The sequence below is a fragment of the Pimephales promelas genome, chromosome 12 (assembly GCF_988280905.1).
Source record: "Pimephales promelas chromosome 12, fPimPro1.hap1.1, whole genome shotgun sequence".
NCBI classification, from domain to species: domain Eukaryota; kingdom Metazoa; phylum Chordata; class Actinopteri; order Cypriniformes; family Leuciscidae; genus Pimephales; species Pimephales promelas.
In genome coordinates this window covers 7,271,428-7,287,910 of record NC_142780.1, presented here as the reverse complement: position 1 = coordinate 7,287,910, position 16,483 = coordinate 7,271,428, and the positions used below count along the sequence as shown (strand labels likewise).

Genomic DNA, 16,483 nt, shown 5'->3' with positions numbered 1-16,483 from the left:
GAGGACAACAGATAATGCAAACTCTGAATCAACATGTGCCAGTGCTTAATTTTCTGTAAAAGCTGCTTTGAAAGATCAGTATTGTTAAAAGCATTATACAAAGTACAAATAAAATGTGTATTTAATTGAATTGAAAAGGCTGTTTCACATAAAAACTGTTTACAGACGAAACAGTGGGATGAATTTATTTAAAAAAAAAAAAAAAAAAACATTCCAAATTTTTCACTGTTTTCTGATAGTGTTCAAGAGTCTCTCTTTGTAGTGAAGCTGCCCAGTGTTCTCCATTCTTTGTTTTTTTTTTTTAAGTTACAGTGCTTATAGAAGAAATATTAGCCTATCAGCAACAAGAGCATTGGTGACATCATGCTTTTCTGTGATATTGATTTTAATAGTCGTTTCATTCTACTGCAGATAATGTAAAGTGTGTGTTTCCTTAATTCAAGAAGATATCTTAGCCATATCTAAAAACAAAATGATCACAGAGACTCTTTTTACACCAGAAAACACCCTAGAAACCACCCAGAGCACCTTAGCAACAGCACAGCACCACCTTGGAAACCATCCACAACACACTAGTATTGTCTTCAGAAAAATAGTGAAATCTAGTTTGATCTACTTTTATTCTGATGGCATTAATGGAGTTATAATGCAGGAAAGTGGTATAAAACCAGATAATATTGCACACATCAACCCCTCAAAATTGTTAATCTCTCAGGTCAAGCGCAACTCTATAAACGTGCAGACATTTATATGTTTTTTTCTCAACATACTCTACATTTAGTCTACCGACTAAAACGACTAAATATTATTTCTTTCCCCTAATCCAATAAGCCTCCTTCAAAGGATCATAAAACAGGATGGTTGGCAAGCAGGATAAGGATGTAATGTTTTTTTATGGCAATTCATGAAGAAGTGACACGAAAACAGCACAGGGCTCAGACACGCTCGCTTCCAGATAGACCTGTCTGCTCAGACGTGCAGCTCCAGCATTTGTTTTTCCCTCATAAGTGAAGACTGCTGTGAAGCATTAAGAAGACACACTGATAGGCTAATTCGCTTTGGCAGCGTCACCTTTTTCCATCAGAGCCGGGGGGAAATATTAAATCTTGTTGTTTGCTTATAAAAGCAGCTTTTAACACGCCGATTGCCAGATTAATGAGTGCGCTTTTAATCACATGCTACCAGAGTCATAAACACATGGCTGTAACGCTGTCCTCTACAACAAATGAAGATGAGAGATCAACCAAACAGCCAACTTCAGTTGTGACTGACCTTGCGTAGATTACATTTTCCAGCTAAAGGAGCTTTTCATTTCACGGCATGAAGTTGATGGCACCAAATTGCTCTCACAAGGTTAAACTATGAAAAGACTGTGCAAACAGATAGAATAGAAGGCAAAACTAAGAATACCAACAGAGACATGATTTCTTATGAGGCGGAAGCCTTGAAATGCAACAATAACCAAAATGACAGTTTTATCATTCTCAAAAACTGATTATGTCTAATCTTTAAAAGAATTTAAAGCAAAAACCTGCCAGTGTGGCAATGCATTTATACTTGATTATATCTGCAAATGATTATCCGACACTAAAGCTTCTATGGTGCCATTAAAAATACATGTGTAACCTTCAGTCTAATAGCAGGCTTATTGAAGGAATGTGCACGATGAAAGGGACCTATTCAACATGAGGTCTTTTGTTATGCCTCTATAAAGCACAAGGGCAAAGACAAACTGATGATCTGTGGCTCTTAATTGTGCAAACATTTCATTTGTACTATAATGTGATTAATTGCATTGTTCCAAAGAAAATGTGAGTGATTGTTGCTTAGTACCAAGGTAAAAGTGCCTCAACATATAAAATAGAGAACGAATACACATTCTTCAGAACAGACCCCTAACCTCATACATCATCATGTTATAGTCACAGTCTTAACATACATCTAACAGTACATCTCTCAAGAAGCAATTTATTCACCTACAATAGTGATGTAAAGCTTATATAACTCACAATAGAAGTCTCTGCTGGGATTTTGAGTCTTTAATGGCCTTGACACTGCATAATCAGTACGAATCACGCTGCAATGGGGCTTAATTGGGAATATTTTAAGGCACCGTTTTGGTGGAAAGCAATTTGCCACTTCTGACAAAAATAAATCACTGCTTTTGGTGGGAGGACTGTATAAAATCGCACTGATTACCACCTCCTCCTTGTCTAAGTGCGTACAAAACCGGGGGAGGGATAATCAGTGCTGACTTTCATTCGCTAGAGTGTTTTCTTGCATTCCTGTTGATTTGTCCGAGGCAGACAGGAGAATCCTATAAGAGCGCTGTTACCAGTTAGCAGCAAACCCATGGAGGCAACTGTCCAATCTCCGCCCAGCAACTGTTACACCAGACCATCATCTCAGCCAATAATATACAGCAGCCTCTTTCAGAAGTATTTCAACAGACGGTTATGGAAAAGTTCCTCCAAAACATCATACATCCAGGGGCCTAATCTAACTTGGCTTAATTGTAGACATGAATATTTCATGCATCATTGAAATAAACATATGTTATGATTTATTCAGCAGACAGAGAAGAGTGAGCATTTATAGTGACCATTTCTGCAGTTATACAAGTGGGTGGTAACAAATGACTTAATGAGCAGGTCATTGAATCATTAATTTAACCGATTCATTCAAGACTGCAGCAGCATCCAAAACAAGCATACTTCTTAACTATATTGTAGGTGAAAAACAGTATGTGAAAAGAGTAGTGTGTCCAAATTCACAGTAGTTATATACGCTGTTATTTTTTTTTTTTCAAAGTTGTGAATAAATTACGATTATTAGCGTATGTTTTACAATAAAAGACAACTTCAGTCTTTCTGCTTCAAAAATGTTATGTTTCACTTGCCTGTCCTTTGTAAACATTTCTGGAAAATCACTATCAATTTCTGAGTGGCAATCCTACAAAAAAAAAAAAAAAAATCTGTGTAAAACAGTAGAAGCAAACGTGAGCAACTCAGGCTGACAGGCCAGTGTTTAAGCGAATGTAAATATTCAAGTGCAATTCATGACTTTTGCGCTATGTGTGGGAAGTTTAAACATCCAAAGTGCGCACCCAGAAAGCCGCATCTCAGACAGGGCTTGAATAGTATACTGAACTCTCTTTCACGTTTTCTTGAAAATTACGAAAAATTACCATTTCAAAGAGTATCCTAATAAACATAGTCAATTGTCTTAAGTGAGCATAAACAGTTGAGAAAGAATATCATTTTGCACCCTGAATATAGAAGAACGTACGGAGTCCATAAAAAAACTAAACAAAACATGCACATTTAAAATCTTGTGATATTTTTTCTACCCAAATCCTTGGGTTATTTGTTTCCAGTGTTTGGGTAGTTTTTGTGTTACCCAGCTCCTGGGTCAGATGTAACAACGCAGTGATTGGGTAGTTTTGTGTAACCCAGCGCCTGGGTCCGACGTAACAACCCAGCGGTTGAGTTATTTATCATGAGTTTTTTGATCATCAACATTTTATGATTTTATAAAAAATATATAGAACTTAGGGTGTTAAAATGTGTTCTCAGAAATGTACACTGATTGTTTATAGACAGGTTATGGAGCAAGTCACAGCATATTTTGGCTACAAGTGATACGCAGGGCGGCGGTCCTTTAGGGGACATGATTATCTACTACTGCAGAGACTCTGAAGTGCAAATACAATGAACACTTTACTATCCGATGAAGTCTAGGGAGAGGAGTTGTGAATGCATTGATGCAACACAATTGATCCCTGACAATAACAATGACAATAAAATGAAAGCAGTACATCCGGATTACATTCGCACCACACAAATTCATACCATATACTGTAAAATATACTTTTTAATGGTCTGAATTCAAAAGTACCTACTCAGAGATGCTCGCAGTCACTGATTCATACAGGAATAAAAACAAGCCTGTCTTTATAAGAGGGTCATTGAATGATTCACTCAACTGATTCATTAAAAAAATCTGATTGAAATTAGATTGTTTAAACCATAGATATCTATATAAAGGCTAGATATGTCGTCTACGCTGCTGGCCAATGGAGGTTGACGTCTGCACCTGGCGGCCATCTTGTCACAGGCAGTTCGCTCACTCGTAACATTGTGTTAATGGTACATGTACTATTTAAATGACCATAACTTGCTCAATTTTCTACCGATTTTCTAACGGTTTGTTTTGTTATAAACGTCAGAGATGTAGTTATGACACTGCAAACTTATGAATAAAAAGTGTATAAATAAATAATCATCCAGATAATTATAGCCATGTTAATAACGTTTGTAAGAAACCAAACCGTTTGTAAATCCGTCAAGATTTCAACTAGATAAGAGTATTTGCGTTCGTGCTGACCACTCATCTTACTTCAGTTTGTCTGTGACAAAATGGCCGCCGGTGATGACGATGGAAACTCCGCCGCAACACATCTAGCCTTTATATACATATCTATGGTTTAAACAGTTTTGCTTCAAAAAAATAACATGAAATAGCCTGGATGCCAGCCCGAACCCCACCCACAAAACTTTTTGGTCGGGAAGTTCAATCTGGACTCAATCCATTGAGGAGTAATTATGATCGGTTCAGAAATGGTCAGGCCAAACAAACTGCCAGAGTGGGTTTTATACGATGATGAACAGATGATCTGCAGTTACGTGACCATCACGTTATCAAAGAGTGCTTGGTTTGAACTGGTTTCCCTCAAAGATGACTGCAGCTGGAGAACTGAGATGTATGGATTCCGCTATCGCGTCTGTTGTAAAAGAAATCTACAGCGCATTTATTTTAAAAGACGAACAGAGAACTGCAATCAAGGCATTTGTCGATCGGAAAGATGTGTTTGTTGTCCTTCCTACGAGATTCTGCAAAAGTTTAATTTATCAGCTGGCTCTGATGGTCGCTAAGAAGATTGAAATGAAAACCCTGTGGTCGTTGTGGTTTCTCCTTTGGTCGCACTCATGGAGGACCAAGGAAAAGAAGCAACACTCAATATTTTACTACTTCTTCCATCATATCTACTTCTTCTTTCTGTTGGCAACTATGCTATGCAACTATATAGCTGACTTACTGCTTTGCTCTGATTGGTCTGATTTTTTTCCTGGTTCGATTAAGATACACCTCATAATCAAAGCCCTATGGACCAGTATCAGATTCACATTCTGACTAGAATACGAGTACGATCACGGAATCGCGGACGGAATCGCGGAATTGGCCAATTAACGCGGAATCTAGCGTTAACGCGAAATTTCGCGGAATTTTACATATTTGGAATGAAATTCGTTTTTTTGTGTGGGAGAAGAATGTCTGGAGTGAGTGTCTGGCGAGTGTCTGGGGAAAATGCAGAGAGACGGGGAAGCAAATCTGGGCGACACAACCCCTCCCGTCATTTCAGCTCATGACTGAAAGCATGGCGAAGCGGCTCTCCACGGCTCTGCTTTCGTCGGCGAAAAAGTTAAGAAACTCTTCACACACACGCACACGCACACACACACACACAAAATCCCCTCCATGCACGTCTGTCTATGGACTGAGTGTGTGCCCGAGTCGAGAGTGCGCGAGAGAGACGAGACAGCACGCTCAACAGTGCGCGCGAGAGAGACCGTGTGTCCGAGAGAGCGCTCGAGAGAGGCCGAGCGTGTCCGAGAGAGCACTCAACAGTGCGACCGAGAGACAGAAGCTGCGTCCCAATGTGCATACTATGCCCGAAATAGTATTGACAGTAATGTCACATACTATTTAGGATGGATAGTATGCACATTACGACGCAGCTAGAGTGTTACTTTTATTTGAACTTATATAAACTAATATAATTTATTTTTACAGGACAGTGCTATGTTGCATCATGCAGTATTTGTCATTTTAAGAGTAAATACCTATTTTATTTGTGTACAATTTAATCATTAACATTAAAAGCAACATTAAAAGCTCTTTTTACAACTAAAATAACAGTAAAGGGTAAAAAAAAAAAAAAACTCAATTCCCCAAAATTAAAAAGGAAAATACGGAATTTGCAAAAATTAAAACGGAAAAAAACGGAATTTGGGAAAAAATAAAACGGATTTTATAGGGCCCTATGTAATTTGTAAAAACAGGTTTTCCTGAACACTTTCCTTGTCACCAGTGGCGTAGCCAGGGGAGGGGCCATGGGGGCACTGGCCCCTCCTGAAAACTGATTGGCCCCCCAGTGTGCCCCCACCCTTCTAATTGTCTGTCACTCAAAAATTCAAATCATAATCTTTCAGCTTGTTAAATGATTCCGCGTCGCGCAATGCTTCTCAAAACCACACGGTAAGTTGATATTTTATACAGCTTATTATTTATTAAGGAAAGACGATGTGTATTCACCCTGCTGAGGAGAATGTGATAAAGCCTGGAGTGGAGCGAAAGCACGTTCCTCTCTCCACTCTAAGCATTCTGTAATCACTTCGCCCCTGGTCCACTCCGGTTTTTCAATTCCCGCTCAAGGAAAAACTGCTCCATGTTCACTCAATTAGTCTTAGATTTTGAGAAGTGCATGTCAGGCTACTGCGCGTTTGCTGCGGTCGTATGATAGAAAACAGAACGCGGGTCAATATTGGTCGTTTCTCAATACCAAGAACGCAAACTTCGGAGAACGAACTCCCGAGGACGAGAGGACGCGAGTCCGGTCATTCTCGCGTCACTCAGCACGCGACTCCGGTTATCTCTTGGTATAAAACACAATTTTGCTTCTTTTCATCAACAATAAAACAAAATACATATAAAACAGTTTTTTTTATAAAACATATAAAACAATTTTGCCTCATTTCATTTATAAATGGACATATTATCATAAACATATTAATGGCCACAAAAATGTGGTTCAGGTAACCTTAACTCACATTGACTATCTTCACTGCATATATTTATAACACGAAATATAAAACACAACCCTGCTTCTTTTTGTTTTCATTTTAAAAATGTGAAACATTATTAATCATTAAAACTGACATTAACAAACAGACAGGGTTGTATTGTTTTGTATTACACACAGTGAAGAGAATGTATAGTAAAAACATACACATTTAAAGAATATTTTATATATTTTAGAATATATAAAATTACACAACCCTGTCTCTTTTGTTAAATGTCAGTTTTAATGATAATATCCCATTCAAAAGTATAAGTAGCCTAATAGGTGGCTATAATAAGCTATACAATGAGAAATAAAGTAAACAATTCAGTTAAACATAAGTCAGCTCTCTAATGGGATACAAAGTTAAAGTTAAATAGCCTAAAAGTTAAATGTATAAAGTTATGAAACTTCACTTTTCCCTCAGCCAGTTAGCATTGTTTGGTCGTATAAGATAAATACAAAACATGCACTGAAAAGTTATGTAGATGGTTGAGGCCTATTTGTCAAGATAAGTAATTGTTTTTCATAGATTAAAATAGCTTTCAAATTACGCAAACTGGCAATATTAGATCGGTTTAAAACATCTCTCCTTAAAACGCTATTGGTCTCGACTTAAATAGAATCCTGTAATAGTTACAGGAATATGACTTGGCCTGAAAAAAAAAAAAAATCAGTCAAAAGAATTTTTTTTAATTTAATCCCTGCATCCAGAAACATTCTCAAATAAAAAAAGATAATTAAATAAAAATGCATGATTAAATAGCAAAATAAATAATTAATACTACTGGATAATTAATTCACTGTTTCTATGATCCGCATATATTACGTTAAACTAAATCATACCTTTTTGAAAAAGTAGCTATCTAGCAAAGTATTATATGTGATATTTTACAATCAATATGCTCAAGACTAATTAGCCTTCCTCGAAATAAGCAGATTTGGTCTATTCATCAATGCAAATTTACTGCAACTGCTGAAATGCAAATTGAATAGGATGTGGGGAAAAATATGTATACAATTTTATTACAGTTTTATGAATTCATTTATTGTGTATTTATTCTATGAATGATTAATATAATTATGCATTTATATAAATAAGGCTGTTCTATTATTATTTGTGAGTTGGACACTAATACATTGGATTATTTTATTTATTACAGTTTTTCTATCACTTTTGTAAAGTGAAAAGTTAATATAAATTGTATTTTATTGTTTTGATTTAGAGCAGTAAATAACTGCTATTAAAAGATAACAGGGTATCACTGTTTATTGCTGATTTTAAAGCTTACTGAACTTGAAATGATTTGGATATCTACAGTTCTATACATAAATACACAACATAAGAATGGCCCCTCTGTAATTATTGTGGCCCCTCTTGTGCCCCCCAGTTGAAAAAATCCTAGAATCGCCCCTGCTTGTCACCAACATGGTCAAACAATTTACCATGTCAGGCTGGTTGGGATGCTCAATCAAACAGAGTTTTAATTGATCACCCTCTATTGTGCATCTCAGTAGCTGCACATTCATACATATGTTTTAGAAGCGGTGATGTGATATTGATTAATAGTATTATTTGCATTAAAAATAGGTATTGCGCTACTAAAGTTTACGTTCTACATCTAACACTAATGAGATCACACTGGCAAAGACAAGGGAGGAAAAGACAATGTGACAAGAAAAACACATTTCTGACTCTCTCTTCCAAATACTCTTTTATCCTCTTGTCTCTCACCTCTGGTTCAGATATTGCATTACTGCCATCACTGCAGGCCATGATCTAATTAGAAGCGAGCAAGACTTTGGCACTTGTCACATCTCAGTCTGTTCGGAGGTGCTGGAAGACCTCAGACACACACGCACGTTCTGAGCAGTGAAGTGAGGCACAGAGAAGCACCTTAATGGCCTATTTCAGAGCATTATTACAGTATTGTGGACGGATTGTCACCAGGAGCTCTGAGATACTGAACTGTGAAAGCCATCAGCGGCTCTTGTGCGTCTCTACACTCCTCTGATCCCTCCCTGTCATTACTGGAGTGGGACGGAGCCGCAGCAATTTCCCCCGATTCCCCCTTCCCTCTCTCAAACACAGCCACACATACTCACTCTCCTCCAGAAACCTCTCTGACTTCATTACACCATGTGATTGGAGAATTTGCCCTACATTCACTTAACACTTATGCCATCTGTTAGACTCCCTTGTTAATGGTGCCAGATTCTCACTAATCATTGATATTCAAATGTATGCACGTAGTGTTATATTCCAGCACATAGTTTCCTGCCTTTTAATGCATGGTTTATTTATCAAAGAGGGATATTTATCAGTCGCACAAAATATTTTGCCTGCGTTGAGAGCTGTGCTTTAAGACAGCAAAAACACTCTTTGTGATTCATTGACATTTTAAAATGGATGTCATTTTTTATTAAGACACACTCTAATTTGTTCCTCATTTAAAAGTTGTATACCTAAAGAAATTTACAGTACCTTTAAGGTATGTTTTTTTTAAATCCCACTTTTTGTAGGTGTCTTTAACTATAATGAACTTACATAAATACATGACAAATTGGTATGCACTTATTGTGTTCATGTTGTTTGCAAAACGTGTGGGATACGGAGACATCAGGCAACTAAATTCCTTGGTTCTTTAATCGTATAGGCTGCATAAAGGAGTCAAATGGAGACATTTATCCTGTGACAATGGAAACTTCATTATTTTACAATTTGATATGGTCAAACTGACTCACTATTACCACTTGTTTAATGGCTTGATTCTGTCATACACACTCAAATCACCAACTAAAATGACCTTAGTGAACATGTTCCTGGAAATAAATAAAGTCGTGGATAAAGTCTTCATTCATGAAATAAACAGCACTGCAGATTTCAAAAGAACAGTTTTCAATCAGAAATACATTCTGCTCGGCCCAAGAAAAGAAGAGACGCGCTTTTGTTGATTTCATCGCCATGGAGATTTAATAGGCTTGTTTCAGACACCTGGGTACCAGCAAGACCTCGAGTGCTAATGAGGGAGAGACGATTCTACACTAACTAAAGACACTGCTCACTACCAAACCTCTTATTCCTGAGCTTTATTTTCACCACATCAATTTAAGTATGAATCAATTTCGTTCATAATCTGGAGCGTGACTAATAGCATTTGCAGGCGATCTCTGCAAGGGCTCTTTTTGCACTGAAATGTCATCATTCGGTGAGATGTTCTGAAAAGAGACACGTGCAGTCAAGCATGGCGCTTGATCGCACACCGCCGGCTGAAATCTGAGGACACACAATGATGATGATGATGATGATGATGTAATCCCTCTCATGCCACAGCAAGAGCATGAGCAACACACTCACAGAGCACCAGTGCCATCTCTTGAACACACAGGGAAGCGCATTATATAAGCATCACTGAATTACATCATCGTTCTCCAGACAATAGTGGCTGCAGAGACATTTTGGTGAGTGCACAAAAGACTACAAAAACTAGATGGTTGGTTCCGATCCAATCTGACGTCTGACATGTAATGCAGCCTGAATCATAATCATACACTGTTCATTCGTTGGCCAGAGGAGGACTGGTCCCCCGACTGAGCCTGGTTTCGCCTGGTCTCTATTATGTCACCTGATGTAGTTTTGGTTCCTTGCCACTGTCGCCTTTGGATTTTGGCTTGCTTATTTGGGGACATTTAATATTCATCAGCCTCATTGATCTGCCTGCATTGAATTCCATTACACGAAAACTGAACTGAGCTGGACGATGACATCACTGTTTTCTCCAGAGTGGCTGTATAGTTGAATTAACTAAATAATAAATGAACAGAAATGAACTGAATTTACTTAAGCTGGACTATGATGCTGTTTTCCTCTGGATCTGCTGGACAGCAGAAACAAACTTTGTTGCATTATTTTCCTGTTATCTCTGTAAAGCAGCTTTGAAATCTGTAGTGTAAAAAGCACTATGTAAATAAAGCTGACTTGACTTGATAGTGATAGATTACGCATATTACAGTTAAATCAGTCAAATATTCTACAGTTAAAACTATTCTAACACAGTCTCATCCCAAAAAGTCATATAACTGACGTCTTGGGACGTCTTTTGACCATATGTCAATATCCGCCTTTTAGGGCCCCCTTAAACATCGGTAGATGGCGATCCCGGGCCGTCATACAACTGACGCTTTACTTTTAATGTCAGATAGGTGACGGGTTAGGTTTAGGTCTGGGGTAGAGTTAGGATCCCATAACCTCATCTACCGACGTTTAAGGGGGCCCTAAAAAGGCGAATATTGACGTATGGTCAAAAGACGTCCCAAAACGTCAGTTATATGTCGTCTTGGGATGAGACCGGGTTGACTATTCATGTTGATTAATTTCAGCACACTTGTCATAATACAGTGACAAGTTAAATGTACATTTGTTCTTACAGTGTAGCTTGTCACTAAGATTTTTTTAATTAAAATTAATACTTTTATTCAGAAAAGATGCATTAAATTGTTCAAAAATGATGCAAAAAACCTTTAAAATATTACAAAAGATTTCTGTTTGATCTGTTTGAAAAAAAAAATGTATCACAGTTTCTACAAAAATATGAAGCAGAACAACTGTTTTTTACATTGATAATAATAAGAAATGTCTCTTAAGCAGAAAATCTGCATATTCGAATTAATTCTGAAAGACAATATGACTGAAGAATGGAGTGATGATGCTGAGAATTTAGCTTTGATCACAGAAATAAATAATATATATTTATTTCACAATATTTTAAAGCAGCATTAGTGAGCATAAGTGACTTCTTTCTAAAACATTTAAAAATGTCTTACCGACCCCAAACTTAGAACGCTAGATATGTAGTTGTGCTGTGTTCCTTTTTTGGTCACAAAAAAATGTATTTCACGAGTTCACACTTACATATAATGAGAGTGGATAAGATTTAACACGTATTTGGCGTGCTGTCCGGCGGGAGGGCTCTGAGCTTGGAGTTTGGCCCAAACCCAGAGTACACCCCCCTATGTAATAAGTGTTTAAGACTGGAAGTGTAGAGAAGGGGCAGTGGAGGGGTGCTGCTAAACTATCAATGGAGTGAGGTGAGATTGCTGAATCTATAGACCATTTTGAAAGATGTAAACAACTGGTCCAGAAGCACTTCCTGTTTCAGTTTTTTAACACTACATAAAAGCTGGGATAAAATACAACCAACAGAACATATAAAACTGAATCTAAAAGTTAAACAAACATCTTTAAGATGTTTTCTTTACATGTGAAATGAAGAAAACAGTTACCAGTGTTGTTTACATCTTGTAAAATGGTCTATATATACCTTCTTATCATTGATTGCTGAGTGCACTCCACTCGTGATAATTAACTGAACGTGCTCCTCCTTAATAAAACATCATGTGTATTCATTTCTTCATTGTTTTTGTTTTAATTGATTTCAGATTTTCTGCTGCTGGTCAAACGTGTATCTCTTACCATCGTCCTGAGCCTCGGTAGATGCTGCTAGTTCGCTCCTCTTCTTGCGTATTCGCATGAGTCTGGCCTGAGAGATCTCTCTGACGATAGTTGACAGGTGTTCTTTGGAGGTCTGGTCTGAAGGACTGCTCTTCTCTTGCCCACAATCAGATTTACTGATATGATGGTTCCCCACCTGACAACAGAAATATTCAAAGATTTAACAAATGAATGCCCAACATATTTTATTTTTCAGTTTTTGTACTTACATCTCCATTTTGTCGTCTGCATTTGTATATAGGTGGTAATGACGCTGCTTTTGACCTAAAATCACATTCAATTACATTCTATTTGTAAACATGGTAACACTTTACAATAAGGTTTCATTAGATAACATTGGTGTACTACTTTAGTTAACATGAACTAAGAATTAACAATACTTCTGCAGTATTTATTAATCTTAATTAATGTTACTAACACATTATTGAAATAAAAAGTTGTTTTTCTTAATATTCTGCACTTTGAACTAATACGAACAAACAATGAACTGTATAACTTTTATTAACTAACATTAACAAATACTAATACATATTGGGTTCCACTTTATGTTAGTAGTCTTTATGTTCTAAAATTTAGTCATTTGATACAATGCACTAATTGTGTACATATATTTTAAAAAAATAACTGCATGTAATTACGTCTGGAATTTCTAATTAACTAATGTCAACAAATGAAACCTTATTGTAAAGCGTTACCGAAAACATACTTCATCTTCTGGGAAAAGGCAGCCTCTTTCTCTTACCCATTCACTCGCTTTATGCCTATGGGTTTACTGAACAGGAGGTCACTGTATGGAAGCTTTTTAAATTTGTCTCTGCCAACAGCAACATAAAACTGTCCATTTTCTAATTTCTTTCCATCCATAATGAGAGTCCCTTCAAAGGTGTACAGGCTGCAAAAAAAAAAAAAAAAAAAAAAAAAGATGTTAAAAGCTTAAATAAGTCAATATTGCTCAGATGATATAGAAATGCTTTCTTTTCCAAAATTAGGAAAGGCACTTCAAGTACTTTTGATTTTTTAGTTTTACAGCCTAAATAATAAAAAAAAATCTGTTCTAACAGCATTTTTCTAACATTCCCATTAAGTTATGGAAACATAATTAACAAACACTCAAAACATCCATTTAATGTATTGGTTATTCCAATATTAAGGGAACATTCCATTTTAGCATTTTGAAAACATTACTGGAGCATTACATTTGAATATTCTCTAAACATTCTGACAGAAATATAGAAATATTTAAAAAAAATGAAAGACAAAAGTCCTGTTAAAGTGTTTCAGAAAAAAAAAAAACCTCCATGTATTTGTAATGATTATATACAGTATATAAACAATGATATAAATAATGTTTTTTGTGATAACTTTTTGAGAACTTATTAAAGATCAGATAACTTTGAACTTTCTATTAATGTTACTAAAAGAACCTTTGTTCATTACTTTAGGAGACCCTTGCCAAAATATTTTCCAAAGTTCTGAGCACATTCCCTGTTAGCTGTAGGGTGACCACCTGTCCTGCTTTGCGTTGTACTGCGCAGCATTTTCACCTCTTGTCCTGCACGTCGCATATTGAGGAAATGTCCCGCATTTTCATCAGTCTATTAGTTTTTAATATCATATTAAGAAAACGTGCATGCGTTCTTTTGCCTTTTTAAGAAAGCATTCTACTTATTACTTTTGCTGCGTAGTTTGCAGCGCTTCGTCATAAGTACAAATACAACAGCTGTGTTTTAGCTATACACTATCCAATGGTTGAAAAGAAAGGAGTAAACATGATCACTCGTTGGTTGTGACGGCTGTCAATCAAAATGTGGACCGATGATACGTTTCATATATGTTCCCTGTCGGAAAACAAATGGATAATTAGGTAAATTAAAATTTTAATTTAACGGAATTTATCTGTTGTTGTTTAACCTGCAGTGGTTGTATCCTTTCTAAAAATATATAAGTTCCCTATCGTAGTCACTTCGAGTTACGTCAGAAGTGACGGAGATTGGGGGTTTCGCATAGAAAGCCAATCCTCTTCGAGTATTAAAACACGAGCCAATGGCATGCAATGCCTTGGGGCTGCGGAAATTTGCATAGCGTACTCCGCCCTACTCCGTGAGTATAAAAGGAGGAAGTGAACGCAACCGCAGTATGTTTTCGCTTCGGAGCCAAGAGAACCTCTTCACTCCTGAAAGCACTGTTCAAGACTCTTCGAGACGAGCGTCCTCTTCAGTGTTGGTGTGACGGCGGTACCCAGCGAGATTCTGCATCGCCTGCGATCTGAGCAGTGGTCTGCCAGACTTTGCGCTTCTCCCTGGTCGCTTCAGCGCTGAAAGAGTGAATTTCCTCCTCTCATTGAAAGAGCTGCACGCGCACGTCTTTTTAAAGACGGTTCGCCCGTGCTCTTCTGGGTGTGATTGATTTCTGTCGTCATCTGATGGTCACGATCGCTGCTTTGTATGCCTGGGCATTTCAGCATGCAGCAGCAGCGTTCGTGGATGACTCATTTTCCTTCTGTGGGAACATGACCATCTCTACACTGAGGTCGAGACTCAATGATCTCACTTGAGTGAGAGTCCCGGTCCCCCCCGCTCGATCGGTTTCCTCCATAGGGGGCCCGTCGACCCGGGGACCTGGTGATTTTACGGTGATGGTGTGGGACAAAGCCCCGACGATTCCTCGGGCCACACCTCCCGCCTCAGTGCGAGAGCCAGCGAGCGTTAGTTCGATTCAGTCGGTTGCTTCCTCGGTGGCACCGGCTGCTTCGGGCAGCGCTCCAGATGATGATGCGATGTCGATCACAGCATCACTAGGCGGGCTTGACTCCTCGGGAAGTGAGGATGCGGCCGCGTTGCCTCCCTCGGGAGCGTCAGCGCCGCCGTGTCTGATCCCGCGATGATGGCCGTGCTATCTCGGGCGTCCGTGAGCATCGGGTGGGGGTGGAACTCCGCCCCTCCCCGATCTCTCGCGGCTGAATAATTGGTTTTTGGGTAACGCTGCCGCCTTACGGCCACGGCCAACCCCAATTTCCTTTTTTCCCCGAGTTGCATGCGGAACTGACACGCACTAAAAAATAAATAAAAAAATAAAAAATAAATAAATAAATAAAAAAGCGTGCTTAGTTCCCCGCCCTTCCTCCCCTCGGCGATGCGGCTGTCTGTGGGTACGCTGGGGCTCCCCCGGTCAACCGGCGGTTGCTCTCAGATGCCCCTCCAAAGCCTATGGGTTCTCGTCGTCTATGGCGGCGCGATTCTGTAGAGCGGCGGGACAGGCAGCCTCCGCCCTGCATATGATGAGCACCTACAAAGCTAGCTGCTCAGGAATGTGCACGAGGAGGTGACGGACCAAGCGAGCTGCGAGCCTGTCGCCTACCTTGTCCTTAATCGGGTCACGGAGGCGGTCGCTCGCTCCCTTGGTCAGGTGATGCCCACCGCTGTGGTCCAGGAGCATAGGATGTTCGGCGGTGCGGTCCAGGACTTTGCCCAGCACTTCTCGACCGCCTAGGAGCAGACGAAGGCGGTTTCTCTGCCCCGACGGCCAGCTGCTGCCTCCAACCAGCCGTCGGCTCGGACGCCTCCGCCAGCTCGCCGCCGAGGACGCCCCCCTGCGGCTCCCTTCCCTCCCACGCGGCCTCAGCAGCAGCCTTCAGCCGGTTCGCGTCGCGGAGGAGGCCACAGGTAAGCGTCCCAAGGAAAGAGCCCCCCTCAGGCCGCGTGCCCCGCTAGATGCCAGGCGAAGCGATGTTCCTGAGGCGGGCCGCTCAGTGATAGTGTCATGGTTTTTCTCAGGAGGCGGTGGCAGGGCCCCTCCTTCCCCGGTGGAGGGCCGGTGGAGAATCTTTTGTTCTAGCTAGCTCCCTGAGCTGGTTGAGGAAAAGCTGACACTGTCATTGAGCACACAGACTGGAATGAGCGCGCACGACGTCCAGTGCGTCGCCCCGTTCATTCCTCTCTGTCTCGGAGGGCGCGGAAGGGTGCGTGTGTCGTCCCCGGGCTACGCCAATCCCTTCCCCCTCTGTCGCCAGACCCCCGGCAGAAAAGACCCCCGTGGAACGCTCTGCCTTCCCTGGTCTCTTCTGTCGGGGA

General features: G+C 39.5%; 1 protein-coding gene across 2 annotated transcripts in view; it reads right to left on the bottom strand.

Annotated features, from left to right (window-relative positions):
* dcdc2 (doublecortin domain containing 2) overlaps positions 1-16,483 on the bottom strand; it is a 40,019-nt gene that overhangs the window by 7,484 nt on the left and 16,052 nt on the right. For both annotated transcript variants that reach the window (XM_039655159.2, XM_039655160.2), the window contains exons 5-7: positions 13,156-13,305; positions 12,623-12,677; positions 12,375-12,549 (exon numbers count right to left, since the gene is read on the bottom strand). In XM_039655159.2, coding sequence (XP_039511093.2) covers positions 12,375-12,549; positions 12,623-12,677; positions 13,156-13,305 — 380 coding nt within the window. The remainder of the gene's footprint in view (positions 1-12,374; positions 12,550-12,622; positions 12,678-13,155; positions 13,306-16,483) is intronic.